Source organism: Pseudorca crassidens, chromosome 4 (assembly GCF_039906515.1).
Source record: "Pseudorca crassidens isolate mPseCra1 chromosome 4, mPseCra1.hap1, whole genome shotgun sequence".
NCBI classification, from domain to species: Eukaryota; Metazoa; Chordata; class Mammalia; order Artiodactyla; family Delphinidae; genus Pseudorca; species Pseudorca crassidens.
The window spans coordinates 16,468,884-16,486,257 of record NC_090299.1 but is presented as its reverse complement, the minus strand read 5'-3'; the positions used below and the strand labels follow the sequence as shown (position 1 = coordinate 16,486,257).

The following is a 17,374-nucleotide window of genomic DNA, read 5'->3' as shown; positions in this document are numbered from 1 at the left end:
TGACATTTTAGAAACAGAGTTAAATATATTGAGCAAATTTGTTTGACTAGTCTTTGGCATCCTAATAGGACATGATGTATGTTTAAATATATCTCTGTTTCTATCCCTATCTATCTATCACCTATTTATTTATTAGCTGATCTGTAGTTAGTGCACCTTCAAATGTGTATAAATTTATGCTGTTGATAAGTTTGAGGAGAGACAATTTCTCTGCTGTAATTTGCACAGTATACATTTTTAGAGCATATATATTACATTGGGTTGCCCTGTAGTGTTTATGAACACAAGTTAAAGTACAGTGAAATAGGTAAAACCAGGATATATTTTTAAAAATTTGGTAGATGTTTTGCAGAATACTATTTTAAAAGAAGTTTTTCAGAAAATGTATTTGGATATCATATTTTAAAATGATGCCCACCATGTGTATACTTATAGTTTTATATTTGGAGAATTGAATTGCTTGATGATGATATAAAGCAAGTTTGAATAAGCCAAAGCAGATCTCATAAGCTTTGCCTTCTAACAAAATAATGTCCTTGAAATGTAAAGAAAAAACGGGGCAGCAAACATATGAATGAAAGAATCAAGGGATGTGACAGAACTTGATATATCTATAGCTTTTGGGAAGTCACCTTAGCTTGCTGACCTTCAACTCCCCCATCTGTAAAATGGGAATAATCATACTTACTTATCTTTTAGGGTTGTTTTAATGAGTAAAAATAATGTTTTTAAAACACCTAGCACAGAGCCCAGCTTTCAATAAGTAGCAATGCTGATTAGTAGCGTTAGTAGCAGTGTTAGTATAAGGGTAGATGTAGAGGTGTGCCATAGGGTTTCTATAAAGACAAGCGTCAGTGGCACAAGGTAAGCGTGAGTCTTACCAGAGTTGTACTTGTAGGATCATGAATAACAGGCTTACATACATGTTATGAGTTCAGGGTTTCTAGAAAACCTTCTTCACTCTTTCCCACACTTCTCCCCCCACCAACCACACCCCTCGTTACTTCCTCTGTTGGGAATTCAACAATAAAGATGATTTATTTGTCCCATTTTAGTATAATACACTGATTCACACCTAGAGTGAGTTTACGCTTAGTTCTGGAATGAAGAAAGTGTGACTGCATTGGGTAGTAGATGGGGAAGAGGGAAAGTGTGTTAGCAAGGCACCCTATGCTGATCTCAGCATAAATGTTACTTACTGCATGAAGGGACACAGAACTAGCCCTTTCACTTCACTTCTCTGTAGTTTGTTTCTTTATTTGTTGCATTTTATTTAAACATACACCACATCCTTTTCTAAATGTAGTTGTTGAAACTTTTAAGCATACTCTTCTTTCATCATGAAATATTAATAACATTTGTCGAGTGACTATTTAAAACACTGCTTAAAGCTCCTTGCATCACAGACATTGTTATTCACTTAGTTATTTATTCAGTTCTTCTCACAACTCTATTAAATGAATTTTTTTATCATTCCCATTTAAAAACAAAACGATTTGGATCTTAGAGAGATTGGAGATGAGATAACTTGCCTCCAGCATGGCACAGAAAGTGATCTGAGTTTTGACTAAAAGCTTTACTCCGGAGCCTCTGCTCTTTATATGCCTTCACGTCTCATCACACTTTGATCTGCACTTGCTAGAGAGTTTTGCTAGTGGGTCTGTGATATCTTCTAAGAATTTTTTTTCCCATTATTCTACTTAAACCGCACAAAAAGCCGATGAGATAGGTATCGGAATCCTCAAACTGGATAAGAGTGAAGGTCAGGAAAATTCACCCGTAACCTCAGCAATAAAGACATTGCGGGTATTTCCAGAAACCACTGCTGATCATCACTGCAGTTCTGCAGTGAGGGATTCCCAGAACAGTCCCTGCTTTGCTGTCACCCTTCAGATATCATTCAACTCTCACCCACTGGCAGAAGCTAAACCTGAGTCCTGCTGTAAGGGAGTCTGAAAAAGTGATAGTTTCCAACTTCCAGTCCCTGCAATACAGAAGGATGGAATGGAGCTGGGTGTCAACAGAGAGTATCTGACATAGAAAGATCCTCCTACTGCTCCTATTTTATGTTGTAGGAAGCTGAGCCTACACTCTGGTGACTCTAGGCCCAGAGCTGCCAAAAACGAGATCATAACCTCTTTCTCTAAGGGACATCATTTGAAGTAATGTATTAATTTTACACGCGGTCCCTCCTCAGAGCTCACTTTGGTTCCTGTTTGCATAATTGGAGATAATCCAATTGATCAGGAATGATATAAACAAACGTATAATTGAATGCTTCATATAAATCTTACATTTTTAAATTAATGTCATTCTTTGTTTCCAAATTCTATATGCAAAGTCCATCCAGTAAAACTAGCAGATAATTGAAGTCTGATAGTTTTATTTCTTTGTTTTGTTTTGCAGAAAACAGTATATGAGAAACCATGCTGACACATTGTTAACCCACACACTAAATTAGGAATGCATTGTTTAAATGTCTGTAAATGTTTAATGTTCTTTGGAAAGGTAATCTCTCAAGTATCATTTTGAGTTACTTTTTTCCAGCTAGTCTTTACCAGGTAACCTGACTCAGGAAGGCGGAGCTAGTGCACCAAAACATCTTAAAGAACCAATCAGAGCTAATAAGTCATAAAACAAAATTCATACTTAAGCACAAGTGTGCCTCACAGAATGAATTTTTAACTATTCATTCTGGCTAGATTTTACTTCTGTTAACGTTAAGGATTAGTGCCTTAGTGAAGCCTTCTTCAAAGTCTATGTGTATTGTATTCAGATGTTTACATCTGAATCATCAGATCATCAGAATTATTTCAGAATTATTTCAGAATTATTTCAGATCATCAGAATTATTTCAAAGCACCTATATTTTATACTCTATTTACTATTGTGGACTTACACTGCATTTTTTTTCAGTGATTTTTAAAGTCAGTGGCATTGCAAATTGGAGCTGTGAGAGATTATAAACTTTCTGATTAAAATAATTCTCAGCTGCTGTCCCTCCATCACACACACACACATGCACACACACACACACACACACACACACTACTGAATATTTCATGTGAAGCTAGAGATTGTGCTACAGATTAGAAGAGTGTTTATGAATTGATGCAAGTTGAGAGACTTTATCCTAAGAGCACCCCACAGAGAGTGGTTAAATATTAGCTCAACAGGGAATCTTTGTGGAGAACATCCTGTAAGGATGCAAGTAGAAAAATGAAAATTATGGAATGATTACAACAAAAAAGATATAAAGAGATATAGTTATTATCATATTGCTACCCTATTCCTGATATATTTATTTTTTTAAGTTTATTTTCAAGTTTTTGGCTACAGGGTCACATAATAAATATGGAATAAGAATATTTTTTATTTAATGACTTTAGAGAAAACTAATTTGTTTGTGTAACTTGTATTTTGGGTGGGTTTTTCTCAGTTACTAGAAAAAGAACCAAAAAGAAACTGAGAAAAGAAATACTGAGACTTCATTTTCTGTTATAATCACTTCATGTTTCACTGTTAAGAATATTTTCCTATAATTTAATTTTATATTAATAGCAGTAAATGAAGCTTTGATTAGCTATATGTAGAGTATATTAGAAAATATGAATAAATTTTAATATAGTCTAGAACATGTGAAAAATTAATGTCTAGGTTTTCACAGAGTTTAATAGTATAAGAAATTGCATCAACTGTCAATATGACCCAGTAAATTAAAAGAAAATATCTTCCATATTATTCATGCCTCAGAAGTTCAGGGAACCCTGGAGGAAAACATCAGCCTAATAACTGCAAACCTAATATTTCTTTTCCTATACAAATGAAAATTTCTTGCATTTAATAGAACACTAATTAGAAAGCACAATTAGAGTCAGTAACCACACAGCATTTGTCTTCCTGCTCCCAGGTTTTTGGTTTGCAGTACACCCTGTATTAAATCCTTCATAGTAATGAATGGTGTTATAAAGGGCAGCATGTATATGGAACTTATTTCTAAATCTTGGTCTCTCATAACAGAATTAGTTCATAACACCTTTAACCTTTCCTGTTCACTTTCACACATCTGGATGCATTTTAGGTGTGGTATTTGTAGTAACGCCAGGAGTGTATTCCCACAAGGAGAAGTTTTCCTGTGCTCTCTAGTAAGTCCCAGTATTTCAGGGGAGGATGAGATTTGTCCATTCATCACTTTTATGTCACTTGACAGTATAAAAAGGCCCGTAAAGTTATTTACAGTTTGTGCATAGTAATTTTACCAAGAAACTTGGCAAACATTTGCTTTCACGAAGATGGGAGTTGTAACTAAGAGTCATTCTTTTAAAATCACAGCAGTCATATATTAATGTTGTCAATGATCATGTGATCAGGAAACCAAGGAATATAAACAAATTTTATTTCCAAGAGTGGAATTACAGTTTGCCTCAAATGATACATTAACTTATTAAAGCATTAATAACAGGTTCTAGTAGCTTAAAAGCTTCTTATTTCTGTGGAAAATAAGTGTGTATTTGTAAGCATATTGTAGATATTATGTGTATCATTATATATAATCATTTGTAGTCTCATTGAGATCGTATTTGTGTGTGTTTTAAAATACAAAGGTAAGACCGTTTTTTTTTTTTTCTTTTTGGTTTTATTACTAGCGACCCTCATTTAAGCATAATATTTTTGCTTTGTTTCCATGTGAAAAACCATAATGCTAACTGATCAGGTTATTTAGATGAGCTATCTTCATAGTGACTTTCATTTACATAGCATGCAAAAAACAGCTACTTTCTATTAAAACAATAAAAAAGCCTATAAGCATAAACATTCAGAATATATAGCGTATATGTATTATGGAATTATATTTGCTAATAAAATAATCAATTTAGATATAAAGTGAACTTTGTTAGTTCCACATGGTCTTCCTTCTCCTCTGTGTATAAACACAAGACATGCAAAAGTATTGCTTGTGGTGATCTAACATATATATGATCTAAGCTATTAAATGGAAACCTACACAGACTATGGGATATCAGAAATCATCATATCCCCATAGGATGGCTGAATTTAACAGGCAAGAATAAATTTAGCACAATTATACCTAACTTAACATTAAAATGTGCTATTGCAATAAGTGAAACTTGAATATACATCCTTGTCGAAAAGATCATAGATGATCACATCAGATTTGATTTATGTTCAACACTTCATCACACCTTCTGCCCCAGAACATGAAGACACATGCTAAATTTCTCCTGTAAGTTTAAACAGTAATCTTGAAAAGTCTGGATTTACCTTGGCCTCCTATTATGCATTCACTTTCATCTTCACCAGTTCCCATTCTCCATGTGCTAGGAGCTTACACTTCTGAAAGCATATCTCCTTCTATCTATAATAAATAATGTATATCAATACCATTAATTGATGAATGTCAAAGCAATGAGATCACTTTATTCCTCTAAACAGCTGCTCTGACAGTTAACATATCTCAATAGAAAAAGGCTCCTTGAATTCAGGAGACATAAATGCCTTTCTCTGTGCAAGCCCTATCAGCATACTTCCAAGCCTCAAGGCACTGACAAATATTGTTAATTGACTTGCAGCATTAATTAAGTTAATGATGCAAAATTTTGTTTCACGGTGCTCCAACACATCAGATTGTTTGTACCAGAAGCGTGTTAGAGTAATTCAAACTGCTGCATTCTCTGATAATCATTATGCCATTAACATAGATGTGTGCAGAACAATACAGAATTTGTTGCTAACTTGTAATTGGGTAATAGAGCATAAACTTTCCAAACCCTAGAAATATGCATTTAAAGGCTTTTTGATTCTAAGTAAAATTATGACATCTTTCCCTCACATGTAAGGAAAAATGTTCTTTTAATAATAACTTAAATTGCAACATTGAGTTTTCAAACTGTATCTTGGAATCTAGTATGGCAACCTCTTTGAAATTTACTAATTGTAAAATAAAAATATTACTCAATAAATGGAGTACTCAAACTAAAGTTTTGAAATGGTAAATAATTTACATACTCTAACAACAACAAATAATACTATTTTACCCAAACTCAACAAAAAGTTCATTTGCATAACCCCTAGAAAATTCATTTCTTAAATTTTTGACAAATATGAAGATAAAACTCTGGCTTAAAATAAAATGTCAAATGAAAGATTGAATTTTCTTTCTCCTTAAAAGACGTTCATTCTCAAACTAATATTTTCTCAGTTTGTAGCTGCTTCTATTTATGTAGTCACCGTATGTTTTAACACATGAGTAAGTCATATTTATTTTTGGGTTTCTTTCCACCTCTTGCTTTGGACTAACTGAAATAGCTCATAGTTTGTATCTGAATTAAATTCAGATGTCCATGTTAAAACCTTATTTTGTAAGGGGTAAATAAAATAACCATTTTATATAATTATTTTTAAAAAACCCTAAATTTCTTTGTTGTTATTGCTGTAGAAACCAAGATTCAAGGTGGTCTTTTCCAACAAGATTCAAAAAAGTAGAGAGTTGAGATTTACAGGATCAACGATTTGGGTTTTTATAGTCATACGTTGTTCTTGGAGAGCACATAGGTCCAAATACTTGAGTAAGTGTACATGACCACACCCGCTAAACTGTTTAGCGTTTGTTCCCCATTTCCAGTCTTCAAGAAGTGAAGTTTGTGATTTTGTAACCTACGTATATGTGTTCACAACATGAAGGTTATACTGACCATACCTGTAAAGAATATTAGTCTATATTCTTAATACATGCTACTCTTAACAAAACTCTAAAAGAAATTTTCAAAAAAGAAAAGGAAAAGAAGAAAATAAAACCTTATTTAGTACAACGGCACATGTGAAAATTATGCATAATCTTACAGTGGAAAAAATGGAAGGACTGAGATGTGACTTTCCTGATACTAGGTAAATAATCAATAATATAGTCAATAGGTCTTATTTCATTCTCCATTGAGCAGTATCAGTATTGTATTAAGGGAAAAAAAGTACACTTCTCTAAAACAATCTGTCACAAATCCAGTTAGAAAACACCCAGAGAAGAGAGTTCTCCCATGGCACAGCATCTCTCTGGTGTGATAGTTTGTATGGGCTTAGAATAAATTTGTCCTGCCTGTTTCTCTAGTATGACTCATTGCTAAAGTACTTAAAACTTAATTTCTGTGCTTCTAGATTGTTAACTTGTTTATTTTCATTATTTCCCCTTAGAATAGAAAGGTATTCTGAAATTGTACTGTTTTACCTTGTAAGGAGATTCCCAATTTTATTTATAAAGTAAAAAATTTTGTGTTTATGACCGTTAGCAGTGTCATGAGATCTGACTCACAATGATAATTTCAAACAAACCAGCAAGTGTGGCTACAAAATCAAGCCACGAAAGCAGAAATGAATTAAACAAAAACTTTGACTGTGTTTCAAGCATAGTTGTTATGATGAAATGGATTATCTATACACAACAGGGTCTAGTTGTGCATATAAAACTTACGCCCTTTCATGAGACATTGAATAAAGGCATTAGTGCAGTCATGCTGGGAAGTAGGTGATAGCTTTACAGAAGTAAACTCTCCCTCCTGTCAATGAATGGAAATTAAGAACTCTAAGAAATGTCTTAATTTCTTAGGAAATTAAGAAATATCATTATTTCCTCAAATCAGAAAACTAAAAACTATTCTAACAAATATGTTAAATGATTACAATAATTATTATAGAACAGTGATATTAGAACAAATTTACATTTGCATAAAAAAACCACACAGCATCACAACGATAACAAAACACAGATGGGACTGGCCTCATACCCTAAGTTTTGCCTACTAGGTGATTAATTATTCAATTATAGCTGTCTGAAACCTGGATATGGGAGCAGAGTTACAGTGGTCTGTACCATAGTTTTATAATTTCTTTGGCAAGAGATTACCCTCCAAAGGCTTCTTCTCCGCCATCTGTGAAATATGTTTCCTGTTGTGTGGATCGGTTTCCCCCACTAAAGTGGAGACACCATGTAAAGACACTTGTCTGCTTTTTAACTGTCAGACCTTCATCTTCTAGCATGCCTGACCCATAATAGGCACGCAGTCAATATTAACAGATTCAATTAACAAGATGATGTATGAGAAGTCTTTATACACTGAAATATATGCTTGCTAGGCATTATTGGTTTAGAAGAAAGACAGAGCATATATAATCTATAGTCAATAAATTTTCATAAATATTTGAAACTGTGTTTGACGTGTCTTTTTATTTCTTACTCTACTTTACAACAGGTAAGTCAAAGTCAAGGAATATTTCTTGAGAGTGAAAGGATTGTAATTTGGCAAATAAGCTAAATGAGATTCATTATTACCTTTGAGAAGTCTGAGTTAAGGATATCTCGATGGTGAAAATTATACTGCAGAAGTTTCAACTCTCCAGTTATAATACATGAAAAAATTGGCATGACAAGAGAAAATAAATTCAGTGAAAACATTTAAATATGTTCACCATTTGTGATTTCCCTGAAAACAGTAGTTCCTTCCAAGATGATTATGTAAATTACTTCCTAAATATTATAATGCACATCTTTAAAATAGGACAACTGAATAAGACTTTGAACTCAGATATAATATTCCTCTGTCCTCATGTCAAGTAAAATGTTCTTGTATTTCTTTTCTCCAAAGATAGGCTCTCTCAGGATAGACTATTACATATGGTCATGCAGTAATGGTGTTAATATATTTATGCAAGGATTTTTTTAATGAGTTTGATGCTTTTCAGGGAAAATCTGTGAATCTCCAGTCAATTACTGTGAATGCAACCCCTGCTTTAATGGTGGTTCCTGTCAAAGTGGTGTGGAGTCATACTACTGCCATTGTCCGTTTGGTGAGTAAAACTTAGTGGTTGATATAAAATATCAATCTATTTTGGCACACAGTTTAGCAATTCTGTTTTATCTTGTCTTAGAGTGACTAAGAAAATGTTAGTCGTTTTACACAGGAGGTTTTAGCAAAATAAAATCTCAAAGGTTTAATATTTTCTGTTAATTATGGAAATTCCATTGAGTATATTGTTTTGATCATTACTAGAAAATAATCAACCAAAGATTATTAAATTTGATGTTGTCTCCTCAGGACATTTCCTCTCAAAAACTTGTGTATGCCTTCTTTTTAGCCTAGAACCTATCTAATGAAAAATCCTTTAAGAACTATTTGACAACACTTTCTACTAAAATCTTTAAGACTAGTCAAAACGTTTTTGTTTTGTTTTGCTTTTGCTTCTTTACTTTTGTTTTTTGCATTAATTCAACCACTTCAGTTAGAATGATTTGGTAACTTGACATGCAGTCTTCATATAGGCTTTGTAGATAGTGTCGTGTAACTAATCAAAATTCAGAATGATGTGTTCTGTTAAGGAAGAAAATTGTTAAAAGAATTTTTTCATATGCATGCATATTTAGTCATCATAGTGGAATGAATTAAAGGATTCCTTCCAGGTCTCACCCAAATGTTACCCTACACTGGGACAGCCAAGAACTATGAGAACAGCTTTGCAGGAAGCTTTTATTTTAACTTGGTTTGTTTCGTAGGTTGGTGATTATTCCATTTATTTAAAAGCTGCTTTACTCCACAATAAAGTATTCTTCTCCAGAGGCCCTGCAGTAGTTAGAGACTCTGTCTTTCTCCATAGGCAAGAGAGGAGAAGGATTTTTTTCTAGTCTTTCCTTGAATATATTTATTACAGTGCTACATGGACCTGAAAAGTGAATCTCAATGTATAGTAGAGAATAGAACTTAAAAAGAATTTCAGGTTTCTAGTAACCAGTAAATGTAACATTAATTCATTTTCAAGTAATTCTATGACTATCTAGTTCTAAAGTACAATATCAAAAGAATGATAAAGAAAAACAGAATATAAAAATATCTAATTGTGAGCCTTGTATTTTAGCAATGGTTCTGAGGCCCAGAAATTGAGGGCTTTGTCTACAGTCAAACAGTGAAAACAAAACAAAACAACCTCAAAATGATATATTGACTAAAACACAATTTTATTTTCAGTCCAGGATGATATTCACAGTACCTCTCTTTTTTAAAACTTCTTCAGATTCTCACTAATAATACCCTCGAAGCAGTAAAAGGTAGATCAAGGTCGAAATAACCGCAATGTTAGATCTCCTAAGACGTCTTTCTTTCAATTATCTCTGTTTTTTTTAACTTTTTATTTTATATTGGAGTATAGTTGATTAACAATGTGGTGTTAGTTTCAGGTGTACGGCAAAGTGATTCAGTTATACATATACATGTATCTACTCTTTTCTCAAATTCCTTTCCCATTTAGGTTGTTGCATAATATTGAGCAGAGTTCCCTGTGCTATACAGTAGGTCCTTGGTTATCCATTTTAAATAAAGGGTGCTGCTTTTGACCGATAACCACAATCAAGTTTCATGGTTTTAACGTGTTTTGGAAGGAAAGATAAGGGGATTGGAGTGGAAAGTGGAAAAATTATTTTCAAGGTGACTGAACCAAAATTTTTTACATTTTTAGAGATTCTTTTGCATTCCATTTGTACATATGAGGATTTAAGATAGATAGTTGATAACAAATAAGAGCAAATGGTTGCAGCATTGTAGCTGATACAACAGTGATTGCCTGTTGGGTGGATGTGTTTTGGTGTCCAAATAAACCTTCTCCTCACCATACCAGAGATCCTCAGGGGTAGGGGACTAGCACAATAACGTAAATTAAAATAGAGACAGATCACATGTAGCTGGCGGAGCACACTTACCCCCCTATTCTTTCTAGTGGCAAAGGCAAAAAAACATTATTTAAACTTAGACATTGTTAGTTGGGAACAGAAGCCTTAAAAAGAAAACAAAACAGAACAAAAACCTTGAAACAGTACAGATTTGAGAAAAGAGAGATAGAATTAAAAGGAAAAAGTATTGTCCTTTACAAATTGAATGTGGGTGAAACATACAAAAAAATGGCAGATGGAATGCCTCAGGCAAATAGCTGGAGGTAGTTACACATGCATCCTATAACAGAACATCTTAACTATAATTTTGAAGTTGGAAAAACCTTTACACTGTTTCCCTTCTCATCAGTGAAAGATTTGCTGTTTTGGACTAATATTTTTTTAATTTTTAGACTTTTTTAGCTTATGTTTTATTAAAAAACCATAAAGTACTTAAGACTTTTTAAAGAAGAACCTATATAGCTATAAGTTTATATATATGTATAACTTCATACACACACACACAATATTTCTTATTAAAGTAATTTAAATAATTTATTTTTACCTTTATGTAGGTTTATTTCATGGCATTCTATTTGGAGGGCAGTTTTGAAATTAAAATTTCAAAAAGTTTTAAATTACTTTTAAATAATTTAAAATTATTTCAAAGACAAAAATTTACATTTCTCTAGAAACAATAACAAAAACCCTTAGAAAGATAATATATTCTATAAAAATATTATCATTTTTGAAAGTACAGTGTCAGTTTAAATAAAATGTAGAACATATTTCCAGTACTTTCTACATATATTTATATTCAAATTTTAAATATATTTTCATAGATTTATTAAAATTTAATCATAAGAGACCTAAGGGAACACACAGTAAAATTTTCTCTCTAATAATGTGTTTCATTTGTATGCTTTATTTTTCCTTTCTATTTAACTTTGATTACTCTTTCTGCATATATAAATAATATATATAATAAAATATATGTTTAATATAAACTTGAAAATTTATTATATATAAATATAAGTTTTATATAAAATATAAATACTCGATGAAAGATATATTTATGATATAAAACATATGCCATATATAATATATATGATATATAATACATATAATTCCTATAATTTCTTTATCTTTTTGTTAACTTTAGTTAATGATTAAAAATAAATCATATAGATTTCTTAGTCATTTATAATGAATATTATGTGAGCCTTTACAGAAAAAGGAAAGATAAATGACACAAGGAAATTCTAGGCCATTTTAATTTAAAGAACATTTAGATATAAAATGTGGTGTAGTCAAAACAACTAGACAATCAGTAGATCTGGCCTCAAATTTTGGCTCTGTCTCCCATGGTTCTATGACATTGGACAAGTTTTAAGTATTCTGTAAAATGATGACATTGGTTTCTTCTAGCAGAACAATTCCCTGCGTCTATATTTAATGCATTTACATGAGATGTACAGCCAAAATGAAGGAATGAAACCTTTGCAAGTTAATAAGAATTATGATGTGTTGGCATGGGTTAATTTTCTGATCATTTGCTACAGGCTACTAATATTTGTGGGAAAAGAATTTTGGCATAGAATTGTAACATCAGTAAAACTCACTTTTCAGGTTTGAAAAAGAACCAGCACAAACAAGTGGGAATGCTAGATTTCAGAAAAACAGAAAGCAATTTCAAAGTAGCTGCTGTAAATTATACCCAAAGATGGTATAAAACAAGAAACAGAGAAAAACTTAAGACAGTTATTTTTTTCGCTAAAGGCAGTGTATTCCTTTCCTTAATTTTGTGACTTGAAAATACCTCAAACACAGGGACTGATTTTTTTAGGTCAAAACAAAATTTACCGTCCTTAATTGAATAAAAATTGTTTTCAGGAATTGTTTATTATGAAGGAAATAACTTGGTTGAAAATTACAGCATATTAAACTTTAAAAAGATTGACAAACTCACTTTGAAAGTTTTTCAGAAAAGAAACCTCTTCAGACCTACTCCATTCTACTAATTCTAATTTTTTAAAATGAAGCATAGTTAGATATGTTTCCATATTGGCCAAAGAAAAATAATTACACCAGTTTATCATTTCTTATATGCTTTAGAGATCATCATTTTTCTTTCTATTTCAAATAAATTTAGACAGTATTCTTTGGAGAGTAATAGAAAGTTGTTAAAAACGTGACATTATTGTAATTTAAAAATATTTTAATCAAAGTCATTTAATAAAACTTTACTTGAATGTGATGTGTCAGTTTGTCAATTTTCTCATTTACAGGTGTCTTTGGAAAACACTGCGAGCTGAACAGTTATGGATTTGAGGAGTTGTCATACATGGAATTTCCCAGCTTGGACCCCAATAATAACTATATTTATGTCAAATTTGCAACTATCAAAAGTCATGCTTTATTGCTTTACAACTATGACAACCAGACAGGGGACCGGGCTGAGTTTTTGGCCCTTGAAATTGCTGAAGAAAGACTAAGGTTCTCTTATAACTTAGGCAGTGGTACCTATAAACTCACCACCATGAAGAAGGTGTCAGATGGACATTTTCATACTGTGATTGCCCGGAGGGCAGGAATGGTAAGATATTAATTCCACATTAAAACTTGTTTTATTGAATATCCAGTCAATCAGGCTGGAAACTTGAAAAGTTAAAGCATGAATTGTGGTGCAAATTGAGTTCAATTATATGTATTCATTATTTGTCCAGTTTTGTTATGAACTACAGCAGCAAATGGGTAACATTCTTCTTTTGCTCATGACAGCGTTGTTTGACTCAAAAACAACTCATCTCAAAAACAAAAAGGGAACGAAGGAAAGAAAATATCCTAGTGCATAAACATTCCATTGTATACATTTCTTATATTGAACAGATTTTTAAGGCTGTGTCAGAACGCTACTTAAAATGGCTCCTTTGCTTTTCTAAGTATCCTTGCCCAAATTGAAGAAACGACTTAAAAACAGACAGGGAAAACTTTTCTACAAATAAATTACTGGTAAAAGATGATACTTAACACAGATTTCCGTATAGTAGGTAATAATCCTTATTATACCAGCACTTCAGTATACTGTCATCTGTGAGGTCTATGACATGAAATTGTGTTAGGATGAAGTATTGGTTTTTGACTATTAAAGTATTCTCAGAATTATAACTCAGTAATGTCCAAGATTTCCATATTATATTCCATTTCATTATATGGCTCTCATAACAAACAGGGTACATATTTAGCGCTTGTGTTCATTAAACAAGTATTTTTCTTTATAAAGGGAAATGCGTCATATCTTTTCCATGTTAATGTTTGAAAACATTTGACACAGAGTAATAGAATGGAAGGATTTATTTATTTATTCATTTATTTATTCCAACTCTATCTCCATAGTTCCGCCCGTCTTCAACAACTATCAAAGATTTGGGAAAAAGTAATTTGTAACAAAAACTATTTTTAAATATTTTTCGATTTTAACGCTGACCTTTTAAAACCATAACTGCTCTTTAAAATTTTTATTTCACCCTAAAAATGGAATGGAATGGTTAAAGTATTAAACCAACTATTAAAAATTAGCCAAAAGAACAAAATAAATACTCTGAAATTTTTTTTAAATGAAGAAACTGGGATCTAAATGATTATAATTTTACCTCTTGGCTCTATGACAAGCTAGAAAAATATGGTAATTACATAGTTCTGAGATGGATGAAATGAATCATATGAGAGAAGTATTTTTGCCACTAAACTTCGGGAATACTTTGTATTGTTGTACTACATGTAAGCAACTTGCAGAAGTGATATTGAAAATGTTTTTACCATGTTTTTGCTAGCTTTTTCTGTGATCCATAATTAGGTTTAAAAGCAAAACTTTTGTGCCCTCTATAATTACCAACTTCATAAAGCTATAAGACAGAAGCTACCTTATAACATTAATTTTTTTTCTGACAAATATGAATAACAAGTTGTCTTTATCAAAGGACAAAATTCTCCATTTGTTTCCAGGAATACTATAAATCTATGTTGAATTGGCCTCAGATACAATGGCTTTTCTCTCCTCCACTCTAATTTATTACATTAAAGAAGATCTAAATAGCTTTAAAATACAGAACTATTTCCAATTATGGAAAAAAAGAGAATAGTGATTAACCCTAACGTGACCAAATGATTGTGTCAGCATGATCAAGATTGGCTGTTCCGATATTTCATCAGGTACAGTCACCACATCCATTGTGTTGCTTTCAGAACCCTACTAGATTATTAGATGTATGCTATTTGAATATAATGAGAGGTGAGAAAACAGGCAAAGAAGTGCAAATTTATGAATTATTTTAATTCTATATTGTCTTCCATTTCCTTATGAACTTGGTGTTAATATCTGTAACTATAACTTTTTTCTAATACATTTAATTTATAAAGTGTTTATAAAATTACCCCAACATTTTGAAAATGACAATGAAACAAAATTTAGTAACTAATTATAATTAAGATCATTTAGATTCTAAAAATAATCTATGTGAAAAATCTATTGGGCTTCCCTGGTGGCGCAGTGGTTGAGAGTCCGCCTGCCGATGCAGGGCACACGGGTTCGTGCCCCGGTCCAGGAAGATCCCACATGCCTCGGAGCGGCTGGGCCCGTGCGCCATGGCCGCTGAGCCTGCGCGTCTGGAGCCTATGCTCCGCAACGGGAGAGGCCACAACAGTGAGAGGCCCGCATACAGCAAAAAAAAAAAAAAAAAAAAAAAAAGTATTGAAAAGCACTCATTGGAGGCCTGATTTGGTAGTAATTCAGGTGGCTTTGTTAATTGGACAGAAAATCAAAATGTGAAGATAATATCTCCACATTTTTAGCATTATCACAAATAGTAATATAAATTATATCTAAAATTGCATACATTTTGTATGAAAAGGTGCTTAATAAATTTAATAGAGGTATAACAAATACATCTTGGGAATAATTTTTCAGATTAGTAATAGGTTACTGCACTCATTTCTGCCTGAGATTTTTTTACACCTACATAATATGAAACCAGTGTGCTTAGAGGACGATCTCTAGGAGAATAGGGATTTAGAAAATTCCAGTGTCCCTGATTATTGATGTACCCAGTCATATTGAATCTGACAAAATTAGGACAAACGTGGAGTCTGGTGTGTATATGTAGATTGGTGCTTATGTTAGCCATAATTATTTTCTAATACTGAAAGGGAAACCTAAAGGGGTTGGTAGATACCACTCACCGCAACCCTCCAAGCATACGTAAGGTAACCATATTGCTAAGATGTTGTCAATGGGCTCTTATATAGAATAGAGGATTTTACGTGGTGACCTCTAAGGTCCCCTTAAACTTCATGAACACTTGATTTTATCAAAGAAGGGCTTGGAAGCAAGAGGGAGAACAGAGAAAGAGGCACCATGAAATATGCCCAAAGGGAAAGAAAAAAGTTATTTCAGTTCATTTGTAATATGTCACCATAGTCATGAGGTTTTGAATAATACTAAATGTGGAAAAAATGCCCTTGTCATAATTAATTCAATCAGAGGAAAAATCTCTCCCTATTTCAGAAAACATCCAAAATAAGGCCCTACTGGATTTTGAATCTGTTGTTTTCTACAATTCAAAAGGATTTTTTTGGAAACTGGCAAAATCATTAACTTCTCAGCTTTGAATCATTGCATAGACAGGATAAAAATATCTCAATTTACAGTGGTAGTGGTAGAAATATTCAACAGTAAAAGAAGGTACATTTAACTCTGAAGATTAAATTGAATGAGCTATTATTCAAATAAAACTTTCCCTCAGGTATTTTTTCCTTTGAGTTGTATCACTAAGCTTTTAGAAAATAAGAAAAAATATATTAAGTATGAACATTCATGAAAATATGATACTATTATGCAAGATTTTTTCCCTAATTAAAGCATTCATAAATGTCCATGTGATACTCTCTAGCTTGTAATAACTTTAAGTATCTCTAGAATGGATGGATGGCTTACATAGTATACATAGAGATGTGTTAACATTTTGTTTTAGAAGTAAATTGAAAGGAATTGTGCTTAAATTAATAGTCAACATAAACATACATGGTATTATGGAAACCTAATACCTATTTTGAGATTGAATGTCCCTCAATTTTATAGATCACTGGAAAAAAAATAAAAACTACTGAAAGAGTAAACTAAATAGGACATGAAAGTCTTGATATAGAATTGGAAGTGTAAATGTTCCCTAAAAATATTAGTATTTATTATAATTTATTTGAGAAAGTGGCAAAAAAAATTACATGGCTTATGAGAGTTTGTTGTATGGAGTTTATAATCAGTTATAATAACTTATAGAAATATTTTTAAATAGTTTAGACACTAATATTTGAGGCACAGTAAGTATAAATTGGCCCTATTTATTATTTCTGAAATGTGAGTATTTAAGATATACTTTTACAAATCCTAAATATATATTTTTGTGGACAATACCTTAAAGTCATATGCAATATCAATAAGGTGATATTAAGGAAACCAATCATTTCCATACATAATGAAAGAAGATAGAAAACCTGATACTTTTGCATTTAAGTCAAAGGTAATGTTAACTTGCTTAACTTCCCTGTGCTGTGTTTCCTACATTTGCTTTGCTTTCATTAAAATTAACCTCAAATGACAATTATTCTCTCTTT

At 32.1% G+C, this 17,374-nt stretch overlaps 1 protein-coding gene across 1 annotated transcript in view; it reads left to right on the top strand.

Annotated features, from left to right (window-relative positions):
• FAT4 (FAT atypical cadherin 4) overlaps window positions 1-17,374 on the top strand; it is a 173,355-nt gene that overhangs the window by 137,140 nt on the left and 18,841 nt on the right. The window contains exons 10-11 of the mRNA XM_067735120.1: window positions 8,752-8,856; window positions 12,994-13,301. Coding sequence (XP_067591221.1) covers window positions 8,752-8,856; window positions 12,994-13,301 — 413 coding nt within the window. The remainder of the gene's footprint in view (window positions 1-8,751; window positions 8,857-12,993; window positions 13,302-17,374) is intronic.